The 27,162-nt window shown below is 38.7% G+C and overlaps 2 protein-coding genes across 10 annotated transcripts; one reads left to right on the top strand and one right to left on the bottom strand.

Annotated features, from left to right (window-relative positions):
* The first annotated feature begins 228 nt into the window (after positions 1–228).
* Positions 229–26,313, top strand: LOC143143752 (proton-coupled amino acid transporter-like protein acs). Of its 3 annotated transcripts, none has more exons than XM_076305396.1 (10): positions 229–347; positions 9,333–9,419; positions 13,722–13,815; positions 14,107–14,223; positions 14,733–15,005; positions 16,118–16,202; positions 16,468–16,740; positions 19,155–19,333; positions 19,574–19,743; positions 21,059–26,313. In XM_076305396.1, the coding sequence occupies exons 3-10, from the start codon at positions 13,754–13,756 to the stop codon at positions 21,301–21,303; spliced, it is 1,404 nt and encodes a 467-aa protein (XP_076161511.1). In that variant the 5' UTR covers positions 229–347; positions 9,333–9,419; positions 13,722–13,753; the 3' UTR covers positions 21,304–26,313. The 3 variants fall into 3 exon arrangements, with proteins under 3 accessions (XP_076161511.1, XP_076161512.1, XP_076161510.1); XM_076305397.1 differs by lacking the exon at positions 229–347 and adding an exon at positions 834–919; XM_076305395.1 differs by lacking the exon at positions 229–347 and adding an exon at positions 4,979–5,817.
* Positions 2,238–5,802, bottom strand: LOC143143753 (uncharacterized). 7 transcript variants are annotated; one of them, XM_076305403.1, is made up of 9 exons: positions 5,335–5,802; positions 5,154–5,278; positions 4,977–5,066; positions 4,608–4,730; positions 4,428–4,527; positions 4,245–4,334; positions 4,067–4,177; positions 3,517–3,973; positions 2,238–3,419 (listed from the first exon to the last, which is right to left on the bottom strand). In XM_076305403.1, exons 2-5 carry the CDS (start codon positions 5,203–5,205, stop codon positions 4,505–4,507), a joined length of 288 nt encoding a protein of 95 aa, XP_076161518.1. In that variant the 5' UTR covers positions 5,206–5,278; positions 5,335–5,802; the 3' UTR covers positions 2,238–3,419; positions 3,517–3,973; positions 4,067–4,177; positions 4,245–4,334; positions 4,428–4,504. The 7 variants fall into 7 exon arrangements, with proteins under 7 accessions (XP_076161518.1, XP_076161517.1, XP_076161519.1 ...); XM_076305402.1 differs by having other exon boundaries at positions 4,245–4,345; XM_076305404.1 differs by having other exon boundaries at positions 4,245–4,345; positions 4,428–4,548.
* Positions 26,314–27,162: the final 849 nt, after the last annotated feature.

A 27,162-nucleotide genomic window follows, 5' to 3' on the forward strand; every position in this document is an offset into this window, starting at 1 on the left:
GTAAATAGGATAGAGAAGAAGTAGCAAAGAGAGTACACACTCGAGAGTGACTCCACGCTCTCTAGCGTCTTTCACGAGTCGTGTAGCCCCCCGTCCCATGCTTCTAAAAGGACTTGGTGTACTCTTGGAAAGGTTTGTTCAGTGTTCTGTATCCTCCACCGTGAGTCAAGTAGTGAAAGGCTCGAATATCTTAAGCTACTTTTAGTGGTACGCGAGAGATGATAAATAGTACGAAGAAGGGATAGCAAAAATGGAACAACAGAGAGGGTCTCCAGGTTCTCTACGGATCCTCACCAATCCTCGTGTTCATCCTCTCCAATCCTTCCAAAAGGATGGTGTCTTAAAAGGTTCGAGAGCACTTCTTAACTGACATTTACAACTCACATAGTTATCTCTAGTTCTCTCTGTTAAGAAACAAGACGAGTAGTAAGAAGAACGTTACGAGTCGAGTGTCTCTGGACTCTCTTCAGTGTTTCTCGGGTATCGTTTAACCTCTCCCCACCACAATGGCGGAGACGTCGATATAGATGGTGGTGGGGAACGAGCGTTCAGCGCTCCTCGCAGTCCTTCAGTTCATTTCGTCCCGACTAGGGTGGGAGAGGTTGAAATTCACGCGCGGGAGGTTTTCGCGTTTACGCCATGAGATGTCGCCGGTTCTTGCTACGGACTTATGGATCGCTATCGGGGTGGCTGCCCCCGCATACGTAGAGCCAAACCCGGCGCACCCTCTCCGCCAGTGCAGACAGTCTCGAGCGTGGTGCACGCAGGTTTAGTCGCACGTGTGCCCGCGACCCCATGTCGATTAGAGTTCTGTCCGTGTGTGCGCGCATCGCACACGTGTTCTCGTGTACATCGGTGGATTAGCACCGTCCCTGCGAGACTGTCCCAACGTGTCCGTCCTGTTTACTCATCAGTGAACGTAAGTTACGAACCGGCACCAACCGTCGACCATCTAGAGAGGATAACAGCGATCTGGAAGGGATGATAGTGATGTAGAGGGAATGGTAGTGATTTAGAGGGAATAGTAGTGTTTTAGAAGGAATAGTAGTATTTTAGAAGGAATAGTAGTGATGCAGAAGGAATAGTAGTGATGTAGAGGGAATAGTAGTGTTTTAGAAAGAATAGTAGTGATGTAGAAAGAATAGTAGTGATGCAGGGGGAGTAGTAGTGATGCAGAGGGAATAGTAGTGGTGTAGAAGGAATAGTAGTGGTGTAGAAGGAATAGTAGTGTTTTAGAAAAAATAGTAGTGATTTAGAAAGAATAGTAGTGACTTAGAAAGAATAGTAGTGTTTTAGAAAGAATAGTAGTGATGTAGAAGGAATAATAGTGTTGTAGAAGGAATAGTAGTGTTTTAGAAAGAATAGTAGTGACTTAAAAAGAATAGTAGTGATGTATATAGAATAATAATGATGTAGAAGGAATAGTAGTGTTTTAGAAAGAATAGTAATGATTTATAAAGAATAGTAGTGATTTATAAAGAATAGTAGTGACGTAGAAGGAATAGTTGTTACGTAGAAGGAATAGTTGTTACGTAGAAGGAATAGTAGTGACGTAGGAGGAATTGTGGTGATGTAGGAGGAACAGTAGTGATCTAGAAGGAATAGTAAACTTCCACGAGGGACATTTGGAGGGACAATGCAGCTCTTTACAGTATTTTGAGAACTAATCGCGGAGACGACGTCTAGTGTACCCTGGAGTACCGTGGATCCGATTCCGACGAGGAGAGACCGCTTACACACCTTTGTTTCTTTCGTTTGTTCTTTGTGTTGATACCGTGCGGTGAAGTTTGATTATGTAACGTGGAGGGCTATCGAGCGGGGTGTCTCGATTGCGGAGAAGTGGTTCTGTTTGATCTGGTTTCGAGTGTCACCTAAGGATACATTGTCCCGTACTCGTGGTACGTGTGAATTACCCTCGATCGAGGGGTAATTTCGTCAGCAATCGAAATACACAGTGTACAGAAACAGAAGATCCTTTACACAGCTAATCGACGAACGCTTATCAACGGTTCGTTTCACAATCGTTTCGACTGGCTTCGATTTCCACACGATTCGAAATTAAATTTCGATCACTCGATAAGTAAACATCCTCGATGGTCCTTTGAGCCACTGTCGAAAGTTCCACGGTGAAAAATGAATCTTAATATTCTGAAGGATTTGGTTACTACACAGAGGGTGTAGAATTCAATTCGTTGATTTACATCGTCAAAGAATAATCCTTGAATTATTTCGAGCAGTATGACGGGGTTGCAAAAGAGGTAAAACGATTCTTTTTCGATCGCTGTAAGATTGAATAAAACAACAAGGATGGAGTTCAGTGATCGTATTCAGAACACATTAGAAACGTTCTCTAGAGGGATGATTACTATTTTAGAGTAAAATAATACCGACCCCAGTGACCGTATTACACGTTCCACGTCACGATCGATATATTCTCTTTTAAACCTGGTTGCCGATCCGTTGTGTGCGGGGGTGTGCCCGATTTCTTTCGTTTACATCCACGCGAACAACCACGCGATGACAATCCATTGCGTATCGTTAGCGGTGTAATCGTTCACGAACCGTTCGTTTCGCCTAGATGGGAGATTGACACGTTCGTGCTTCGTTTTCATTCATCGTGTTTGCCGATCGAGACACTGTCATCCGTAATTTCCACTTTCCACGAGTGTCGTTTGTCTCTCCGAGCGTGACTAATTCCGGAATCGTTCATTGGAAAAGTTCACAGTACGCGAGCGAGGTTCGTTGAACGTAAATAAATGCTAAGAGAAAGAAAATAGTAAACGCGTCAATGGGAACTGAAACATTCCAAGATGATATTTTAAGCGTTTATTTACACTTTGTGTATCAGAGAATAAAAACGAAGCGACTTGAGCGTCTATGGAAAAGCTAACGAATTTTAGAAAGATTTTTCTCCCTTGACGGAATTAAGTGTTTATTGTTGGAAACAATTTGGTAAAATTAAATGTAGTATTGTAGGAGGACGTGAAGTGAAAAAAAAAGAAATGAACTAGATACGTATCGCGAAATTGTTTTGGCAATCGTACACAATTTCAAACGTTTGCTATCCTTGAGGGAAAGCGACCTGTACTTTCTATTCGATCTGTTCATGGTTGCAATTCCTTTTGTGGGTCAATCGATATGCCATCCAAACTTCACTCTAATACGTGTTTATACGATTTTCAGCGCCAAATCGGTGCGATTACTCTTCCTTTATGGCCGTCCTTGAAAAGTGCGCGAAAAATATCGGTCCTCCGTTAAACTTGGAAACTGAGAAAGTGGCGACCGATTCCAGAACCGAAAACTATTGATCGATCGAGCTACACATCTTCGCGATTGGTTTCTCGTAAGATTTGCATTTGTTACAGAGATTGATTTTTTTTTAAATATCAACGAAACGATTTTGTGTTTCAAGATTGAATCTGGAAAAGTGAGAAACAGTATTTTATTCGAGATTCATCGATTTGGTTTAGCAACTACTTCATCGAGTTACTAATTAGAGATAAAAATGGGACCAACCTTAATTATTGTTCCTTATTCTGATCCAAGTTTTCTATGATAATTCCTGTTGTTTATTTTGGGCTTGTTCGATATTATGCAAACTTTCGTAACGCGAAGCTATTAATTTCGTCAATTTCTTTGAACAGAATTTTACATTTTTAGAGAATTTTGATTTTTATACAATAAGTAAAGAAGCATAAAAAAAGAGCGAAGAACTTCAAAAGTGTTTAAAAGTTAATAGCTTAAAATTCTCTTAATTGAAATTTGGTCACTTTGAATCATAGGATTATTGTATGACTTTGTCCCACACTGTGGTTCGTGTGACAATTATTTTGATTCTTCTTCCATTTCATTGAATATAATCCTATAAAAGATGTCAACGTTGGAACAAATAACAAACTTCAAGGATAGTCCTAAAATTGATAAATCTCTCTTTTCTTCTTCGAAATCTCCTGACCATTGTGTATTCGAACAACTGTAAATATTCTCGTCAATTTTTTCGAAGAAAATTCTACAATAGATATTATCGTCGTAGCAAATATAATACTGAAAACAAAATTAAACAAACCTCTCTTTTTTTCTTCGAAAGCTTCCCAAGATATCTTCATCTCGACTTTGTGGACCTCCATCGTTAATCTCTTCGAACCATTATCGAAGTCTCAAAAACTCTCGCCAATTTCTTCGAAGCAAATTTTACAATAGATATTATCGTAGCAAACACAGTACTAAAAAAAAATTATACAAACCTCTTTTTTCTTCTTCAAAACCTTCCTTTTCAACTTTGTGGTCCACCATCGTCACTTCTCTTGTTAATTTCTTCCAACTACCATTCAAACCTTAGAAACTTCTACCAATTATTTTGAAAAATATCCTACAATAGAGATTATCATCGTAGCAAACACAATGCTAAAAAAAAACATTAAACAAACCTCTCCTTTCTTCTTCAAAACCATCCTTTTCAACTTTGTGGTCCACCATCTTCACTTCTCTCGTTAATCTTTTCAAACTACCCTTGAAACCTCAGAAACCCTAATTATTTAGAAAATTATCCTACAATAGAGATTATTATCGTAAAAAACACAATGCTAAAAAAAAAACATTAAACAAACCTTTTCTTTTTGTTTCAAAATCTTCAGAAGATATCTTCGTTTCAACTTTGTGGTCCACCATCTTCACTTCTCTCGTTAATCTCTTCGAACCACCATTGAAACTTGAAAACCCCCCACCAACTTCTACAATAGATATTATTACCGTAGCAAACTTAATACTAAACAAAAAAAAAATTAAATAAACCTCTCCTTTCTTCGTCAAAACCTTCCTTTTCAACTTTGTGGTCCACCATTATCACTTTTCTTCTTAATCTCTTCCAACCACCATTCAAACCTCAGAAACTTCTACCAATTATTTTGAAAAATATTCTACAATAGATATTATCATACCAAACACAATACTAAAAAAAAAAAAAACATTAAACAAACCTCTCCTTTCTTCTTCAAAACCATCCTTTTCAACTTTGTGGTCCACCATCATCACTTCTCTCGTTAATCTTTTCAAACCACCATTGAAACCTTAGAAACCCTAATTATTTAGAAAATTATCCTACAATAGAGATTATCATACCAAACACAATACTAAACAAAAAACATTAAACAAACCTCTTCTTTCTTCTTCAAAACCATCCTTTTCAACTTTGTGGTCCACCATCATCACTTTTCTTCTTAATCTCTTCCAACCACCATTCAAACCTCAGAAACTTCTACCAATTATTTTGAAAAATATTCTACAATAGACATTATCATAGTAGCAAACATAATACTAAAAATATATTAAACAAACCTTTCCTTTCTTCTTCAAAGCCTTCCGAAGATATCTTCGTTTCAACTTTGTGGTCCACCCTGATCACTCCTCTCGTTAATCTTTTCAAATCACCATTGAAACCTCGGAAACTCAACCTTCGAACCTCTATCATTTCGATTCGAATCCACTGTTGAATTGGTCTCGGTAGATCGTTTCGCGATCGAAGCTGGAACCGAACTACTGTCACCGTTGTTTCGCGTAGCGCCACTAAATCCCGTGCGTCGTACGCCGTGGGCTACGCACCGTAGGCGGTAATTTCTAACTCGCGTCACGTGACCAGGAGTCCGCGACCGGGTATACCCGTTGGGAAATTGAAATATTCCGCGCTTTAAGCACTGCCCAGTCGTTAGACATCCTCTGCCGCGGGCGCATTAGCGTTAGGAAGTTCCCTCTTAAAGATCGTGTTACGTCTGCCGGGTCGAGCGAATTTCGGTTTCCCTCGCTGCGGATGTGTTTAATCTGGTAAGTCTAGACACCGATTCTCGACGCGCGAGTTCGTTCGCTCGCTCGCTCGCTCGACTCACCTCAACCGGGTACATCCTTTTCACCCCGGCTGTGTCTCGAAACGGATTCACCACCATCGTCAAATGTCATCGAAACTTCCACGATCGAAACATCGGCTGCATCGTGCTTCGAGTTGGTACAGTGAACGTTGGAAGATTAACCGATGGTAGACTTGGGGATGATTATTCTATAATTTGTATTGTCGTGGATGTCTCGTTAACTAGTAGGAAAATTTTTTTTTTTGTACTCCAACGATGGTTATTTTGAATTTTAAAGTTACGTTTAATATCGTATACTATAGAAATGTACTCGATAGATAATTTAATTATTGAAAATTTGGTATTTCGAGTTTTAGATATTTAGAAAATAAACTAGAATATACTAGAAAATAAACTAAAAAAGAGTTTTAGAAAATTTCGTATTTCTGGTGGTGGATATTTTTTTATCGATTGTTTCTTTTCTGTGGAGAGTGTCGAGTAACTCGATCTGTTCCTCGATTGTTCATTTCGTTGTTCGATGTTTTTAAGGTACGGTGGAACCATAGGATGGATTTACGTATCGGAAGGTGTCTCTCGGTTTGAATTCATTCGTTGCGATTCATTCACGGTTATTGCGAATATACCAGTGACATAATATTCAAGTTGGAGCGATGAAAACATGGAACTGTAAGACGCGGTTATTCAAAGATGGATAACACGTCGCCGATAGGATGTCACGCCAATTGGAATGAACAAACAGTTCAACTATTGCATAACAGTCCTCTCATAGATCTTAATAGCGCTTACTTTGCTAAGTTCGCAACGAAAAATAGAGGTCGCGTTATTAAAGACGTCGGTTGTTTACAGGGAAACGGTTTACGGAAATTACGTTGACAAATTAGTGTCCCACGCCTCGCGACCTCCAGTTCGAGAAATCTTGTTTACACGATGAATAGATCCGTAGATCATTCACGACGAGTAAAAATGTTAATAGGTTAATTCGATGACGTTCAAGTTCTGTCGAAAGTTTCCACGCTTTTGTTTACATTCCTATCAAGTTCCAAGAATCTTTCTATTAAATTCATTTTTCTATTTCCATTCCACTTAAACAAAGATTTTGCTTCTTCTTCTTCACTCGTTCTCAAACTACAGCTTTGTAAAGAAAATTAAATGTTTAAGAATTTTCTAAACGCAAGGAGAAACTTTTCATCGTGTGTAACGAACTTGAATTTATTTTTCTATTTCCATTCCACTCGAACGAAGATTTTACTTCTTCTTCTTCTTCTTCAGTCATTCTCAAACTACAGTTTTGTAAAGAAAATGAAACGTTTAAGAATTTTCTAAACGCAAGGAGAAACTTTTCATCGTGTGTAACGAACTTCAATTTATTTTTCTATTTCCATTCCACTCGAACGAAGATTTTACTTCTTCTTCTTCATTCATTCTCAAACTACAGTTTTGTAAAGAAAATTAAATGTTTAAGAATCTTTTAAACGCAAGGAGAAACTTTCCACCGTGTATAACGAACTTTTTTTCAACAAATTCCAATAGTATATCGCAACATTCCATTTTTCAATATTTCTTCCCTTTCGGTTTAAACGATTTTTCGTTTCCACGAAATACAGGAATCTCGAGAAATTATTTTTACTCTTGAACGCTTTCGAAACGAAAATAGAAGTTGAAATTTTTTAGAGGCGGGAAGAGCTTCTCTGGAATTCGAGGACCACCGAATTTGAGTGACGTTCCATTTTGATGATTTTCTCGTTAGGTGGCAGATAATCCTTCGTCGTCTAAAATTAGCCAACGCGTAAATATATTCCCAGTGGCATTGTTTCGGGGCTGTGTAACGACCAGTCGGTTGACGTGCGTCCCCCTCCGAGGAAGTAAGAATTAGGAGATCGATTACTATACTTAAAACTCCCCGAACATCGTGTGCAGCGTGAAAGAGTAACCTTCTGGACACCGAAGATCGTTTCTCCCAAAATTTGCGATCGTTTTCGTCCAGATGCAAAATTATGCACAAAATACCATCGAAAACGATCAACGTGGCTACGTTGAATCGCGTTGTATATTTTCCTCGTGTTTCGAGGATCGAAGAAACCAAAATGTTGAAACAACGGAGCCAAAATCTATCGCTCGAAATAATTACGGAGCAACTCGTTCTTGGACAATGAACCGAAACGTCCGGCACGACAGAAATACTGTGCATTTGGGACAGTAATATTTTGCAATGTTTTGGACTCGCATAGTGGAGCTCGTTGAGAGATAAGTTTGTTTAAACAGATGATACTATGGTTGGTACGAGTGGTGTGGGTTAATCAGGATAACACCTAGCGACAGAATGGTGTATTATCGATCGATGAACACGTTTTAATGGATGATCTGGTTATTTCGAGGGATATGTATATTTACGGTGTACGAGATCTACCAAAGGATTTACCATGTCTGTTAGAGTCTTGACTCGAAGTATCGAGTCGATTAACGAGAGGTACAGTAACTTGAATCCCTCTTTTTCGATTCGAACTAGTATTAGAAGCTACTAGAATATACTCGATACTCACAAATTTTAACATCGAAGTATCGAGTCCATTCACGAGAGGTACAGTAACTAGAATCCCTCTTTTTCGATTCGAATTAGTATTAGAAGCTACTAGAATATACTCAATACTCGTAAGTCTTAACATCGAAGTATCGAGTCCATTCACGAGAGGTACAGTAACTTGAATCCCTCTTTTTCGATTCGAACTAGTATTAGAAGCTACTAGAATATACTCGCTACTCACAAGTCTTAACATCGAAGTATCGAGTCCATTCACGAGAGGTACGGTAACTCGAATCCCTCTTTTTCAGTTAGAACTAGTATTCCATCCATTAGGATATCTCGAAGAAGCTACTAGAATATACTCGCTACTCACAAGTCTTAACATCGAAGTATCGAGTCCATTCACGAGAAGTACAGTAACTCGAATCCCTCTTTTTCTATTCGAACTAGTATTCGATCCATTAGGATATCTCGAAGAAGCTACTACAATATACTCGATACTCACAAGTCTTAACATCGAAGTATCGAGTCCAATAACGAAAGGTACTTCAATAATGAAGCTACTCGAATCCCTCTTTTTCGATTAGAACTAGTATTCCATCCATTAGAATATTTCGAAGAAGCTACTAGAATATACTCGATACTCACAAGTCGAGTAGAATATTACTGGTTGGTGCAGGCAACTTCTGAACTATTTTGAGTAGTAGTGTATACTACTGCTGTGTAGTCATTGCAGTCCACTACAGGATCTACTCAATTTGTGACATTGAGTCACAATGCACTCGAGTAGATCTCTCGGTTACTTTGAGTAGTGTATACTTTAGATTGAAGATACATTTGTTCTTTGAGAAGTTTGATCGAGCTTTCGACTCAATTTACAACTACCAATTTTTTCTACTCTAACAGGAAAATAATGTTACATCTTTCTGATGAAAATTTATTGCACTTTACAGGAGAAGACTGTGATCACCGAAGAAACTCAGTAAACGCACCCGCCAGCGATTTTTAAAGAAGAAACGTGACTGTTTTTAACCTAACAGGTGAGAAGGATTGGTTTATGCATAAATAATTCGATCTACATTTATCACGATTGTCCAAGCGAATTCTATAAAAACTTCCTCACGAAGTATTCCACGTATTTTTATACCTTACTTTAGTACCATTTTTGGATCAATTTTATTCTCCTTTGTAATTCGTTCAATTTTCGGACAAAATAGATATTTAAGTTGCACATTTTTCGAAAAATAGTAATTTAAATTAGAACTCGTGTATCGTCTATCGAGTGAACGATAGAAGAGTGAAATCTGTTGTTAAATAGTCATTCACCGGTAACGTTTGCAAACCGATATGCGAGTAAACGTTCCCTCGAACGTTATCCGGCTGCGTATTAATAGCGACCACAGGCAATGTCAATGACCAAATGAAATTGTTAAGCAGCCCGTTGTGGCCGTGTTACATCGAGTTAAATGGGGCTTTGTATGCGATAATAACTACCATTGACATAGACGAACGAGCGCCGAATTTAGCATGTTGCGCGAGATGAGGTTGTGTCAAGGATTTGCGACGTGAAATATTTCGAGCTGTCGTATACGGAAACGGAGTAGTCATTCCTGCTACTTTCTATTCAATAGTTGCTACTACCAGTTTTGTTACTACTGATCCTGTCGCTCGTACTGCTACTATGTAGTAGCGTCTACTGCGCGCGGTGTTACTATGTAGTAATTGCTACTCTTTATAGTGCCACTCTGTAGTGGGTGCTATTGCGTCCACTGCTACTATGTAGTAGTGTCTAACTCGTATATTGCTACTAGTAGTAGTATCTACCGCGCGTAGTGCCACAATATTATAGATTCTACCGTGTATGCTTCTACAACGTTACAGTTGTTCTAGCTACTAGTTAGCGTTTACCTACTATTATTGATACTACATAGTAGTCACTACTATTGCTATTTAATGGTTATTATTATCATCACTGCTACAATTACTATCATCATTCGTTTTATTTGAGAATTATTTACTCTGTTACTTCTTAGTTTAGTTACTTTATGTCATAACTTCTTAGTCTACTTATTTATGCTATTACTTCTTAGTCTGCTCATTTTTTGTTATTACTTCTCAGTCTAATTATTTATGCTATTACATCTCAGTCTACTTATTTATGCTATTACTTCTTGTCTGCTCCTTTTACGTTATTACTTCTTAGTCTACTTATTTATGCTATTACTTCTCAGTCTACTTATTTATGCTATTACTTCTCAGTCTACTTATTTATGCTATTACTTCTTGTCTACTCATTTTATGTTACTACTTCTTAGTCTACTTATTTATGTTACTACTTCTTAGTCTGCTCGTTTTATTTTATTACTTCTTAGTCTACTTATTTATGTTATTACTTCTTAGTCTACTTATTTATGCTATTACTTCTTAGTCTGCTCGTTTTATTTTATTACTTCTCAGTCTACTCATTTCTGCTGCTACTCATCGATCAGTTTTAATCGTTATTATTCCATTTGGTAATTGTTACCACTATTCCCACCACTGTTCAGCAGTCCCTACAAATGTCATCGTGCGAATTATCATATAAAATATCGTTCGTATTATCATACAGACACTCGCGGTCACTTCAACAACCCGATTGTATCTTCACAGATGATCATTATTCAATAAAATCTATGTCGTGCAGCGGATTCGAGTATCGCAGCCTCCGTGCTGCGCGATTTCCACGCTAATTAGATAATGATTTCCTTGCTTCTGAATGTTTTCGTGCTACATTGTGAATAATGGCACGTAAGTGTCACGATCCCCGCAAGGGGATACGACGTGCAAATTGGTCTCTAACGAATTTATCGATCGTTTGGAAAAATTTCTTTCCATTGTCGTATCATGGAGTGCGTCGAAACAAGTGCAATTGCAACAGTTTCGTGCTAATTTCTCTCTCCAGGTGACTTTTATATTTTCTTGAAAATACCAGTAGAATTTGGAAAAATTCGAAGACAATGACAAATATTATTTCTTAGAATTTCGTGGGCGAGAAATTTGGAAAAATTCTAAAATAATTGCAAATATTATTTCTTAGAATTTTGTGGGTGAGAAATTTGGAAAAATTCTAAAATAATTGCAAATATCATTTCTTAGAATTTCATGGGCGAGAAATTTGGAAAAATTCGAAAATAATCGCGAATATTATTTCTTAAGATTTCATGGGCAAGAAATTTGGAAAAATTCTAAAACAATCGCGAATATTATTTCTTAGAATTTTGTGAGCGAGAAATTTGGAAAAATTCGAAGACAATGGCAAATATTATTTTTTAGAATTTCATGGGCGAGAAATTTGGAAAAATTCGAAGACAATGGCAAATATTATTTTTTAGAATTTCATGGGCGAGAAATTTGGAAAAATTCAAAGACAATGGCAAATATTATTTTTGAGAATTTCATGGGCGAGAAATTTGGAAAAATTCGAAGACAATGGCAAATATTATTTTTTAGAATTTCATGGGCGAGAAATTTGGAAAAATTCGAAGACAATGACAAATATTATTTTTTAGAATTTCATGGGCGAGAAATCTGGGAAAATTCGAAAATAATCGCTAATATTGTTTTTCTAGATTTCACGGGCGAAAAATTTGGAAAAATTCGAAAACAATCGCGAATATAATTTCTCAGAATTTCGCGGGCGAGAAATTTTGAAAAATTCTAAGACAATCGGGAATATTGCCTATTTATCTAGATTTCGCGGGCGAGATATTTGTAAAAAAGATTCAAAGAAAATGGCGAGGATCGTTTGTTTTTATTTCGCGGACCGTGAGAAGTTTGGAAAAATTCAAAGACAATCTTGAATATTGTCTATTTGTCTAGATTTCGCGGGCGAGAAATTCGTAAAAAAGATTCAAAGAAAATCGCGAGGATCGTTCGTTTTTATTTCGCGGACCGTGAGAAGTTCGAAAAAGCTTCGGAGCGAACTTTGCTCGCGGTCTGGCTCGATCTCGCGCTCGAGTGTATCCCCCTATCTGGTTGGGTGCAGTCTGCACAATTCTGCACGGACGTTTCCCAAGCCGTAAAACGCAAGACGTAACCGTGCACGCGTCGGGGAGACCTTTTTCGTTCCCCGTCGTTCGGCGGAACAACCGTGGATCAATTGGCAGCGCAGAAACGACGAAGTGAGAATGCAGACCGTGTAACCTTCAGTAAGTTAACTACATTTGACCTCAATGCAATAATTAAGAGCAATCAGTTCGCGAAAGAATGCGGTAAAGCTGCTACGCGTGCCCGAGTCGAACGAGAGATTCGCAATGATGAATTGCCATTTTTATCCCCGGCGCCGTTGTTGCTCCATATCCGCCAATTGATTAGGTGAGGACTTAATGTACCGAGAGAGCCTGCCGTGGATCTAGGTCGATTCTCTGATCCTTAAGCGATCGTCCGCGGAAGACGCCGATCGATCTCCGACCTCGAGTCGTTTTCGCCAATTTGTGTCTTGAAATTTTTCAACGACGCGTACCGTTTCTTGTCATCGACACCGCGAGGACGCTGAACTTGACGACCAATGGAACGATGGTGACGTTGTGGCGAAAAAATCGGTGACTTTCTGGACCACGGTGTGGATCGACGTAGCATAGGTGTATCGACAATAGTAGGAAATATATTGAATGTATATCTTGAAAAATTGACTTTGACGAGGGCTAGTGTAGATCGAGGAAACACAGGTATATTGACAATAATAGGAAATAGTGAATGTAAATCTTGAAAAATTAACTTTGATGAGGCCTAGTGTAGATCAAAGAAACATAGGTATATTGACAATAGTAGGAAATAGTGAATGTATATCTTGAAAAATTAACTTTGATGAGGCCTAGTGTAGATCAAGGAAACATAGGTATATTGATAATAATAGGAAATAGTGAACTTGAAAAATTCACCTTGATGAGGTCTAGTATAGATCAACGAAACATAATCATATTGACAATAATAGAAAATAGTGAATGTAAATATTAAAAAATTCACCTTGACGAGGTCTGGTGTAGATCAACGAAACACAGGAGAATCTACTTTATTCTCGTGCACAATGTAATTAAAACAGAAATCGAAATTTACGGTATTAGAATTTAACGAATATTGACAATAATAAAAGAGAAATAGTGAATTAAAAATATTTTCAATTTACCTTGATGAAATCTAGAGGGGATCAAGGAAATCTTTAGTGGAACTAGCTTTATCGTTACACACAGTGTGATTGGAACAGAAATTGAAGAATTTAAGGGTATATTAACAATAATAGGAAGTGTTCGAGAGAAATTATAATTGAAAATTGTAGTACAAGAGTTCTTTTGTTGGAAATGCAGAAGTGGCACGAGGGATCGAGCGACGAACAAACATGGAGAACGCCAAGGAGGAGACGATAAACATGCAGCTTATCGGCTCCGAGAGTCCGTACAAGTACGTCTGTTTCTACTTAAGATATTCACTTCCTAAAATCAGTGAACTCGATTCAAACGGGAATCGATGCGATCGAATCCGAATCGTTCAAGAGGGAAATACTTTTCACGCGTTGCGTCGATCTTATTTTTCATTTATTTATTTATTTATTTATTTTTTTCGATGGTAATTTGAATATTTCACGTATTCGAGAACCATTGCATCGTCGAGCGTGTACGAACACCGTGCTCGAAATATCGAAAACCAAAATTCGAGAACGCAGATTACATTTGCAAATTGATGCGATTGCAGAGTTAACAACGAAATCGCCGGAAGTGGCCTGAACGCGTCGGAAGTTCCAATATCACCGACTACAAACGTAGAAGACTACGACCCCCATAAACATCGAAATAGGCCAAATCCAACTTCGTAAGTATGGGAAATTTACGTACAGCCCCCTCCAACGATCTCTCGCTCGGTTATCGTCGCTGAAGTTTCTTTAAAAAAGCTATCAATACTCGAATATCATTAACAAAATTACGATTCACCGAATATAGTTTAAACATAATTTAATTTCTAGTTTCTTGATTATCTTCTACGATAATTGTAATTAAAATAGAATCGTAAGGCATGAAAAGTCGTAATAAGAAACATTTTCGTTTCTATCGAAAATAAATTTAACAATCTACAAAGTTTCTCTATTTCAATATACAGAAGGCAGTGAGAAAAATATAGATCGAACGTTTTTAAAAATGATTATCGCACCAATAAGTTCTTCGCGAGTAATTTTGCATTTCGATCGATCCCAATATCCCAATATTAAAATTGTTCAATTTTTTTCTTAATCAATTTTCACGATTACCTCGTTAGAGCGCATGTGGGTTATCGAACAGACATTTCTCGAGTTGGTGTAAAATTGATGAACGTTTTGTTGACAGAAACGCGGAGACTCTGATTCACTTGCTGAAAGGTAGCCTGGGTACAGGGATTCTGGCGATGCCGAATGCATTCTGCAACAGTGGACTTGTGACCGGTGTTATAGCTACAGTGATCATAGGAGTGTTATGCACTTATTGCTTGCACGTACTAGTGAAAGCTCAGTACAAACTGTGTAAACGGTTAAGAGTTCCTATATTGAGTTATCCAATGAGCATGAAGTACGCTCTCGAGGAAGGTCCTGAGTGTGTTAGATGGTTCGCACCGTATGCACCGTAAGTACGATTCACTCGAGACACACACAAACACACATCAACATTCATTCTCTTTTTCAACTGTCTTTTTCATTCCAGTCATTCGAACTTAAACTCGACAGACTCTCCTCGGCTCTTGGTGAACGTAATTTTATTTCTTGAACATTCTCTTCGTTCGATCGTTTCGTGCATAGGAATATTCGCTGAACATTCAATCGAAAATATTCTTATACGCAAAGATTAGTACAGAAAGAATTTTTACATCGCCAAAGAGGAGCTGTTCATTCGATATTCAGACTGAAATTATTTATCCGAATAATAACGGACAGAATGATCTTTTCTTCGGTAATTTTTTCGCACAAAAATCAATTAACGTATCTTGACGAAGGAAACGATATTTGAAAATGAAGGTTGAAGTGTTTATTCAGGATCGACGTATACGTCGTGCGTTTGTAACAGTTTGAGAGCAACGTGACGAACGATTGAACCGAGTTTCAGTAGTAGTGTCTTGGACAGACGTTGTCTGATCGCGAACGACCGATTCCACTAGCTGCTACGATGCACATGGACTACTGTGAAAATTCCAAATCGGGGCTGCTTGTTAAATGAAACGAAAGTACATTTGAAGGTGTTCTGTATTTTATCGTAGAGTCTTTGATTTCGTTTTTAGTCGATGTTACGTAATATAAAATAAATAATAGACGATAGAGCAGACATTACAATTAACACCTCTGCTGAGAAACTGATCTAAAAATATTAATATTGTAGAAACACCGATATTATATATACAACAAGGTTACACGTGTAACTATAAATTCGTGTAACTACAACGATTATAATATTTCAAACATATTACAAATAATCCTATCGAATAAATTGACAATCACACCGAACTTAATTCGTACGTACGGTAAAAAGAAAGAAGTTTCCAGCTGCACAAATAATCTCAAATTCCTAACAAATTCTCTCTCTATCTTTCTCTCTCTCTCACTCATGCACAAATGATGTCTCTCTTCCTCGAACATTTTTAAGACCTCGACAATTCACACATACACGCACCCCACAATCATTCTCACAACAGCGGTTTCAAAGCGCTCGTGCAATTGTAACATGAAAGTTGATATTATTTGCAGAGGACTCGTAGACGGGTTCATGATAGCGTATCAATTGGGAATATGCTGCGTTTATATCGTATTTGTAGCGTCGAATATAAAGCAGGTAAATAACAAGACGCAAAGATCTCTCTGTCTCACTTCGTCGCCCAAGCCGGACCGAAAAATAAGCGAAAAAAAAAAGCGAACGCTTTCGAGAACATTCGTGAAATGAAAGAAACCCTCGAGTGAAAGATCCAAAAAAAAAAAATAAAATAAAATAAAATAAAATAAAAAAAAAAATAAAAAAATAAATAAAAAAACCAGCCATCGAAACTGGACCGATCGATCGAACTCATTGATATCGTTCTCTGTTCTGTTGATGAACGCAGGTGGCGGACCAGTACTGGGAACCATTGGATGTTAAAACCCACATGCTCATTTTATTGCTACCGCTGATTTTGATAAATTACGTTAGGAATCTGAAGTTACTGGCGCCGTTCTCCACCCTGGCGAACGCGATCACGTTCGTCGGCCTTGCCATGATCCTGGTTTATATGTTCGAGGATCTGCCATCGCCCAGCGAGAGGGAGATGTTCGGTACATTGAGAAATTTCTCACTTTATTTTGGTACGACGTTGTTCGCTTTGGAAGCCGTCGGAGTGGTAAGTTTCCGTAATTTATTTCTTCTTTCTTAAATCATGTAAGATAATTTCACGATTATTTTTAATCGTCTCCTTTAAATATCTGATCGAGGATCTAATCGAAAGAACTGGTCAAAATATGGGAAAGAAAAGGAGTAGTTGAGAAATACTTTAGACGTGGGGTTTTGCTAATCTGTGCAATTGTTTTTGTTCTTTAATTACTTCCTTTGAATATCTGATCGAGGGTCGACTCGAAAGAGCGAAATATGGAGAATAAAAATAGTACAAAAATACTTTATATGTGGGGTTTTGCAAATCTGTGCAATTGTTTTTGTTCTTTAATTACTTCCTTTGAATATCTGATTGAGGGTCGACTCGAAAGAGCGAAATATGGAAAAAAATAGTGCAAAAATACTTTAGATGTAGAGTTTTGCAAATCTGTGTAATTGCTTTTGCTCTTTAATCATCTTCTTTAAATATTTCATCGGGGATCGACTCGAAAGAGTGAGTCAAATTATGGAAAAAAAAATTGTACAAAAATACTTTATATGTGGGGTTTTGCAAATCTGTGCAATTATTTTTGTCCTTTAATCACATTCTTTAAATATCTGATTAAGGATCGACTCCAAAGAGCGAAATATGGAAAAAAAAAATAGTGCAAAAATACTTTACACGTGGAGTTTTGCAAATCTGTGCAATTGTTTTTACTTTTTAATCATCTTCTTTAAATATTTCATCGAGGATCGACTCGAAGGAGCAGGTCAAAATATATAAAAAAAAAAAAAAGAAAAGTAATACAAAAAATTCTGCAAAACTATGCTCTGTCGAAAAATTTATAAAACGCGAGATAGAATATTGAGATTAGCGATATTTTAAACTTTAGACGAAACACGACTTCATGATAAAAAGTTCGTGAAACGCGAGGTAGAAAATTAAAATTAACGATATTTTGGAATTTAGACGAAACGAGACGCGATTCGTGGTAAAATCGCACGGAATGTGATTCCTCGTTAAAAAATACGTCGAAATTGTGGAATAGTTTTTTCTCGTAAGAGGCTTCCTTTCCGAGAAAAGAAACTTCGAACGTTGTTCGGTGCACGTGCTCCGATTAAAGGCCGATTTCTATTATCCGTTTAAATACGTTCCGTATCCGACAAATACAGTCAATGAAAAGAAGAACGGTGTACAATGTATGTATATCTTTCTTCTTTTCATCAATTACATTCGTCGGATACGGAACGTGCCCGAACGAATAATATAAATCGACCTTAAGGCGCCTCAGTGGTTCTCCGCGCGGTGCAACGGTGCACACGATGCATTCGAATGCACACGATGCACTCGATCATCATTAAAGTCAATTTTCTCGGAAACGATGCCTCGAACGATAAAATTCTATCGCATATTTTTTGTTTATTTCAAGACAACGGTTAAATATCATCGTTGATCATTTAACATTATCAAAGTTATCGGATAATCTCTACTAAAAGATATTTTAACACTTTGTAAATATACCAACGCGACATTCTCGCGAACACAAAATTATCAATCTACCAATAGATACATTTATCGCAATAATATCGACGATTTTGATATTTGGAAGTCGTAAATTTGATTAAAAATCGTTCAGGAATCTTTCACGACGAACAGTGTATCGTTGGAAGAGTATGTAATAATATCGACAATTTTGAAATTTGGAACCGTAAATTCGATTAAAAATCGTTCAGGAATTGTCATCGACGAACAGTGTGTATCAGACACACTTGAAAGAGTATGTCAACCGAGTGGTAAACCGTACGGAGCGGAATATTTCTGTTCAACAGAGATGCACAATTTAGAACAATATCCTCTACGATCGTGGTAAATTGATTTTCCAATTTTGCCCCTACCATCGATCGATCTATCATTTGGCCTCGTCGATCGTCCCCCGTCACTGTTAGCGAAACGAGTAGCCTGCGCTTAGAATAGATCGACGGCGCTGCCGCATCGTTAATAAACAAATAACCGACCACTTACGAACAAGTTTGAGATTGTCGTGATCAGATTGTCAGTGCGTCAATGCAATCCCTGCTATTACTTCTCAGCTGTTCTCAGCCCGACGGATGACCCCAGTGGTTCTCAAACATAATCGTTAATTTTCGGATCGTTTCTCGGGAATAAAAATAAAAATATACACTCGTCCAGTTTCGTTTCCTTTCTCGAGAATGAAAATAAAAATATACACGCGTCCAGTTTCGTTCCTTTCTCAAGAATAAAAATAAAAATGTACACGAGTCAAGTTTCGTTCCCTTCCCGAGAATAAAATTGTATTCTTTTAAATAATATTCGAACACCTTTTTTTTTCTAATTTTTTAGTATTTTTCCATAAAAATATTTCGATACGAATGTTTTATGGAAATTTCCAATTTACTACAGAATAATTGATTTCTCTGTTGCAGATAATCGCGCTGGAGAACAATATGAAAACTCCGCAATACTTTGGCGGCTACTGCGGTGTCCTCAACATTGGTATGACCGTGATAGTGGCCCTCTACATTCTTATGGGGTTCTTTGGCTATATAAAGTATGGAGATGAGGCTGGGGGTAGCGTTACCTTTAATTTGCCCCGGGATCAGGTGTAAGTAACCTTCACGTGGTGTCGATTCGATTAAATGGTCGTTGGAAAGGTATTATTATTTATTTATATAATAGACGTCACGACATTGAGTGCAAATTTTCTACTGTACAAGTGTTTATATATTTGATAAATAATAATATGCTTGTATCTACCATTTTCGAACTCGATTTGATCTTTCAACTCACCTAATTGTTTACTATAATTTTAGTTATTGTAATTTTCCACGAATTTGTTTCACAGTATGGCGCAAAGCATCAAGATCATGTTTGCGATCGCCATTTTCATCACCCACGCCCTCCAAGGATACGTCCCTGTCGAGATAATATGGTACACTTACCTGGATCATAAGATACAGAGGCGAAAACTCTTCTGGGAGTACGTTTGTCGAACAATCATCACCTTGGCGACGTGTAAGTGCATTCGTTGCTCTCGAACGATTACGTTTACAGTCGGAACGAAATCAGCTGATTGCTCAAGGCCACTGGCCATCCCTACCGTTACCTGCGTCGGCCACCCCACCACTTTCTAGCGTCAACTTTCGACTGGTGCAGTGCGGTTAATTTGATCTCGATAAAATGAAAACACAGCACTGTTAAATTTACTATTACCTTTATCAACGAATGGTAAGTTCAGTTTTCCACTTACCGACAGTCCATCGAGTGTACTTCAAAGTTCAACGACACACCGAAGATGGAATGCCCCGAGTTTCGAGTAGACGACTACCGTGACCAATTGGATGCAAGACTTCGAAATAATTGACTTCAGTCGAGGACTGACAGCTGAAGATTTCGCTACAATCCTCGATCTTGATAGTGTCAAATGGCCTGACCAAGAGGAAACCCTTAAGTTCGGGTCAATGAAAGAATCGACTTACAATTAGATAGCGAGAGACAATAACCCTCTACTGTTACGTGTAAACTGTCTTCAAAAAAAAAAAATAACGCGTCCATGATACCGTGAATTGCTTTAAGGTTCAATTACATTTTACCATTCATTAATACGGACAAGTTTTTTCGAAGCCAGTGTACACGCTCCGCAAAGTAAAGGGTTTACAAAACTAAAACCAGAGGATGATGCGATACACTCGAGTCCATTGCTACTCTCAATGAGTAGCATTGAAATACTACCCATTTCAATGAATGCTGTCGAACCATGAGTATCTGAGTCATCAATCAAGGAAGTAAGAGGGGGAAGGTTTCCCTCTCAACGGGATAACTGATGAGTAGCGATGGGACTGAGACGTGTTGTATCACCAAGTTCACATCCTTCATTATAGATTTGTATCATTATACAAAATACATTGTTAAATTTCGAGCAATCCAAAACTCTGAAACAGCTAGATTCGTTACGAAAAGTACATTATCAAATTTCGAGTACCACTGAGCTTTGATAGCCTACAATGTACAGATTGTGGTCTACAACTACATCAACAATATACAGAATGTACTATTAAATTCCCAGCGTTCCAGAGCTTCGATAGTAACCTGATTACATTCACCAATATCGACGAGCACATCTTGTTAATATCAATAACGACCGGTTAGACAGCTGTACACTTGAACGCAATCTTTGCGATACGTATCGGTACTAGAGAGCACGTGATTGGATCAGTCCCATCGCTGTGACTGGACAGTCACCCAAATCGGTTCTTTCGTTGACCTCGAGTCCCTCGACCTTAACTATCTCACGAACATCAATGACGCTTAAACGATTTCTTCTCCCCAGTCACGTTGGCGGTCGCAGTGCCCAGGCTGGGTCTCTTCATCTCCCTGTTCGGTGCACTGTGTCTCTCGGCCCTTGGGATCGCGTTTCCAGCGATCATCGAGATCTGCGTACTATGGCCGGAAAGGGAGTTGGGCCCGTGCATGATCTACCTGGTGAAGAACCTCTGTCTGATCGTGTTCGGTCTACTCGGTCTGGTGGTCGGCACCTACGTCAGCATCGTCGACATAATAACCTCCTTCAAGTGAAGTTTCACCGAGCGATTGGGGCAGGAACGACCGAGGGAAAGGGCGAAGAGGGGAATGAGAGAGAGAGGAGGAGGAGGAGGAGGAGGAATTTGGGAACACTCTGTTCGCGTAGGGGACGCGCCGCGGCTTCTCACAATTTAGCTTGCAGAGCGGCGCCTTAGGTAGACAGTGCCTCGTTTAAACGCAATGGCAGAGAGTATTTTAGGGTAACGCGAGCAACCAGAGAGCATTCGGGAATAAACGCTTCATCCGCGTCACAACCGCCGTTCTAGCACACGTAGACCGAGGTTCGTAGATTTTTAAGCGGTAGGCCGAGAGGTGTAGTACGGTGTTGGGCAGATGCTTCGGGTGGACAGAGTCTCTGGTCATTGGTCAGGGACGAACGATGTTCAGAAATACGTGAGACGAGTAACCTGGACCCCGTGTTTATAGTTTGTGAAACAATTTGGTCAAACTTCGCTCGAGTTTAGCGTGTTTTGAAACACGTATCGATGGAAACGTTCGAACGCGATTCTTCATCGATCTTCACGATTCGTAGCACTCGAGATTCGTTTGCAAGTGACCTAACCTCAATGTTACTGCTTGCCAGTTACGCGCAAGTTCTCGCTAAACGTTTCTTAGACGAGTACGTTTCGTTAGAATACTTTTCTAAATCGATCGATTCCTCCAAGGAAGCTAAGCTATTTTATTCGCTTAGCAAACTAGACACAAGTCTCGAATTCAATGTCACGTGAAAACGAACCTTGTCGCGTATCGAGAACAGCGTAACATGCGGATTAACCGAGCTAGGAAATTTCCGAAGTATTTAGAGTAGTGTGATAATATTATTGGATCTACATCGATGATTGTATCGGTGTATTATCAGATCTCTGTTGATGATGTCTGATGACGTAGCTCGGAAAGAATGCGTGTTCGTATCTTTCATCGATACGATTGGAAAGATATGCGGGCAAAGTATGACCAAATGTTCCAGGTACGCTTGGTACGTGCTGGGGTCACTGATAAAAGGAACAAAGGACGATTCGATTGTTGATCACTTTTACATTCGGTGAGGTCCGTTCTCGATGATCGGTGATGGTTCCTGAAACCTTGGACCAAAGCTCGGTAACCCGGTGATAGAAATGTACTAATTGCAAGGATGAAAAATATTGTAAACGTGTGTCTCGCCGAAAGACACTCCGAAGTTCAAGGCCGAGTTGGATCACGTTTCTTGCCACTTGCAGTCGTTGAGATTACACGCGTTCCTTCGACGAAGAGAAGTGTCCTTTAACATGGTGCCTACATGCATGACTGATCTCTAGTTCAATTTAGTCGCACTGCCTATAAGTATTAGAATAAGTACTATCGTGCACGAATTAGAATCTCCAATGTTGGGGTATTCCGCGATGAAAGTATTTTTAGATAATTCTCAAGACAGCCTGTATCGTGTAAGCGAATTCTCGCGTCCGGGTCACCGTTCTTTCCCCCCCACTTCGAGACAGCGAAGGCACGGAGGCGGAGCGGGGAGAGCCGAATCGAGTGGTGGGGGTAGCGCCTCCCAGTGACCCTGGCGACCAACTTATTCTGCCTCGAGTAGAATACCGTAGGCGATCGGTGCGTACGTAACGTTAGATCGATTTAAGAGTTTTAAAAAGAAAAAAAAAAATGTCCCTTCGAACGTTTCGCTCGCGCAACGCGTTCCACGAACCGCTTTTAATTCGAAACAGAAGATCCGCGTATTCATCCTTACAATTAGTATCGCGTATTGCGAAGCTTGGTCGCGTTATAAAAAAAAAAAGAAAAAACGTCTCGATCGTTTTCGAACCTCCGTTGATAGAATTTACGCTCGTTCGTTCGCCAATCTCACGTTAACGTGATCGCTGAAACGGCTCTAATTTATTTCGATAAGTTGGAACGCGCGATCGACCCCGAGACGAAACGAGTCGTTAGAAATTTACGAGAGCGACCAGCGTCGAGCGTTAAACGATTACGTAATATCGATACTCGTGCAATTGTCCAGTTCGAAACCCGTGACGAATCGTACGACGATGCCCAGCACTGGACTCGCAGCGCTCTTGAAAACGAACGGAAATAAAGACAAATCGTCGATGTTGTCTCGCGACAAACAGAAACCTGTGATCGAAGATTTTATACAGGAACGAACGATGCGTTTCTATTGAGTTACAGATATATACAGACGTTAATTGTTCTCCAACTTCCAGTAGGATCGTACGCAGTCGTTCAGGGAGAGGGGTAGAGGGGGGCATTCCTTCGTCTCGGTGATACGAGTACTTACGTTCGCGGAAAGAATCGACACGTGTCCGCGCGTACGTTTCAAACGCGGTTCTCGTGTACACGTACACATGTACAGTGGGTGTGCTTCAGGCGTTGACAAAGGATATTTTGACAATTGTATTCTTGTATTCGTAGAAAAAAATGTTCTTTTTAATTCGCCGATTATGGAGGATTTTATAAAATTAAATAAGAGAAGGTTAATGTTATCAAAGAGGATGTAGAAGATAATGTGAGAAATTATTTTTTAGATGAAGAAACTAGAAAGGGTTGAAGTAAATGTAACAGAAGATGTTAAGTAATTTTTCAAGAATAGTTCAAGGACAGTAATTCTTCAAGAATAGTTCAAGAACAGTTCATGAACAGTAATTCTTCAAGAATAGTTCAAGAAGAGTAATTCTTCAAGAATAGTTCAAGAACAGTAATTCTTCAAGAATAGTTCAAGAACAGTAATTCTTCAAGAATAGTTCATGAACAGTAATTCTTCAAGAATAGTTCAAGAACAGTAATTCTTCAAGAACAGTTCAAGAACAGTAATTCTTCAAGAATAGTTCATGAACAGTAATTCTTCAAGAATAGTTCAACGAGATTCGTTTTACTATTTCTGAAAGAAAATTCAACGAGATGAAAATTCATTTCAATTTCTAAAAAAGAGTTTCATAAGATCAAAATTAATTTTACTGTCTCTTAATTTACTATCTCTACTATCCAAATAAGGGTGGAGACAATTAATTTTACTTAAAGGAGAACGTGTAGCAAGATTGATATTAACATCGAAGATCACGATTGAATTAATCGAATGGAGGTTTTCTTCGAAATTCGGAACAATATTTGAAAAGTCCTCTCAACGTCTGAATCTCGCGCGCTATAATCGTACACCATGATGGAGAAAAGCATTAACACGGATGAGGAGGAAGGTCTGAACGTCGACAGACACACACGCAGAGCATTGTTACGTCTTATTGTCTATTCGAGGAGCTTGCACAACGATTCTCGCCGCTGCAAGCGGAGCAGGGTAAACCGAAGAAAGTTCAAACGACATCGTGAAGACGAATTATCGCTACTTTGTACCGTCACTGCCGGGAAACTCGCTCGGATCATCGCGCAAAAAAGAAAAAAGAAAAAAAAAAAAGATTACATAGAGGAGACAAACAGAAAACAATCGCGATCTCAAATCCTATTGCATCGTCGGCACGTTCGTTCTCAGTTTAAATGTTTTCAGGCTCATCGACCGATCCACGACGATCGCATAATCATTCTTCGCGAATTTCGACCAGGGCCGTGACAAGGCAAGGGCAAAAGTGACTGAAAAAAAAAATTGAAAGTTTCGAGTTTCAAAAATGCTAAACAAAATTGAATCAAATGTTTGGACACTTCATCGTTAGGTTCGCGAAAGTAATTACCATCTATTTTGATTTTTCTTCGAAGATTTCGAGATTGAAACTTTTTCTCGCGACAAGATGAAAGACATACGTGTGTCTAGGAATACGTCAAACCAATAGAAAATTTCGAGATCAAAATTTGTTTTCGTGACAAGATGAAAGACGTGCTACATACGTGTATTTAGAAATATGCGAAACGAATAGAAAATTTCGAAATCAAAATTTCTTTTGCGACAAGATGAAAGACATACGTGTGTTTAGCAATAGGCGAAACGAATAGAAAATTTCGAGATCAAAATTTTTTTCGCGACAAGATGAAAGACGCGTATGTCTAGAAATACGTCAAATCAATAGAAAATTTCAAGATCAAAATTTTTTTTCGCGACAAGATGAAAGACATACATGCGTCTAGCAATATACGAAACGAATAGAAAATTTCAAGATCAGAATTTGTTTCGCGACAAGATGAAAGACATACGTGTGATTAGCAATAAGCGAAACGAATAGACGATTGATCAATTTTCCATCGTTGTCCAATGTCAAGATAGCAAAATACCTAGACACGGCCCTGATTCTGACGCAAACACTCGTTCGTCGTCGGGACGCTTACCGGTTCGAATCGTTTCGTTCGACTAACACGAATTTTCTTCGATTTTCGACGTCCACCGTGGACAATGTCGCGTCAATTGTTTAACAACGAGACAAACATTTCGTGCGCAGTAGGCTTCGTTGAATCGTATTTGCTTCTCTCGTGAATATTTTCATGGGAAAATTGTGTCGCGCGAGAAAGAATATTCGAGAATATTAATAATACGTTAACATACGGAAGAAATTCAATAACCACCGGTAGCCGTGCAACGTTGACTTCGAATTATGAACAAAGTGTAGTTCCAGTCTGAGAGATGTTCGAAAATTGTAGTTATATTTTAAGAAACGGGTGAACTTTTTAAATCGCAGGAGTATAATGTCGATGTACTTCGATCACGAGCAACGAAATTATAGTAGTTTAAGAGCGGTGGAACGATGACGACATTGTTCATTGAAGAATTGAGCAGAAAAAACAAATGATACAACGAATGTAACGAACCTGGGGAGAAATTCTTTTAGATCGAAAATCGAAGGTCGTACTTACGATAATTGAAAGCATACGTGTAGGATATTGGTGAAAAACCGGGTTCGCGTCCACGGGCATCCCTTATTTCCGACTGTACCGATTTATTCAGAAACAATCGTCGAGTTTTGTACGTTTCTAAAGGGTTTTTTCTTAAGAGATCCGCATTTTGTGTGTATGTTTTAAATCTGAGTTCTTTCTTTTTTGTCATAATATGTCTGATATAATAAACTCTCTATTCTTACCTGCGCCGCCTGATTTATCCCGAGCGCGTCCACTTCGTCGTAAGATGGCGTAACTACTCGCGACGATTCTCCTTGAAAATAATTCTGTATTAATATATCAACATAACATTGTTCGTTGTGAGTTCAAAATTAATTCCGTGACTGATATTCCAATAGAGTAGAACCTCGATAATTACAACCTCGATACTTGCACACGAAGGTACATTAACGAGGTAAGAGGTGGATATAACAGATAGTAGTAACCATAAGGACTGGAGATATACTTTTGTGCTACTGCTTAATGAATACCCCCATAATTGCACCTATCTCGATACATTACTCCTTGGATACCCCCATAAATGCACCTACCTCGATACTTGCACGTAAAAATCGTTGCATTGTATTTTCCAGTAGAATAGATGGTCACTTAGAAACGAAGTTAATGGTGGATAGATACTGGTAACCATAAGTAACCATAATGCAACTATCGGGGTTCTACTGTGTAAACCTGTAAAGTTTCATTCGCTCGTTTCTTAACTCTTCTTCCAGTTGGGCTTACAAACAACCTCGATACTTGTACGTGAAGGTATGTTAACGAGGTAAGAGGTAGATGTAACAGATAGTAGTAACCATAACCACTGGAGACATACCTTTCTGCTACTGCTTAATGAATACCCTCATAATTGCACCTATCTCGATACATTACTCCTTGGATACCCCCATAAATGCACCTACCTCGATACTTGCACGTAAAAATCATTGCATTGCGTTGTCCAGTAGAACAGATGATCATTCAGCAACGAAGTTAATGGTGAATAGGTACTGATAACCATAAGTTACCATAATGCAACTATCGGGGTTCTACTGTGTA

Source organism: Ptiloglossa arizonensis, chromosome 2 (assembly GCF_051014685.1).
Source record: "Ptiloglossa arizonensis isolate GNS036 chromosome 2, iyPtiAriz1_principal, whole genome shotgun sequence".
Taxonomy (NCBI): Eukaryota; Metazoa; Arthropoda; class Insecta; order Hymenoptera; family Colletidae; genus Ptiloglossa; species Ptiloglossa arizonensis.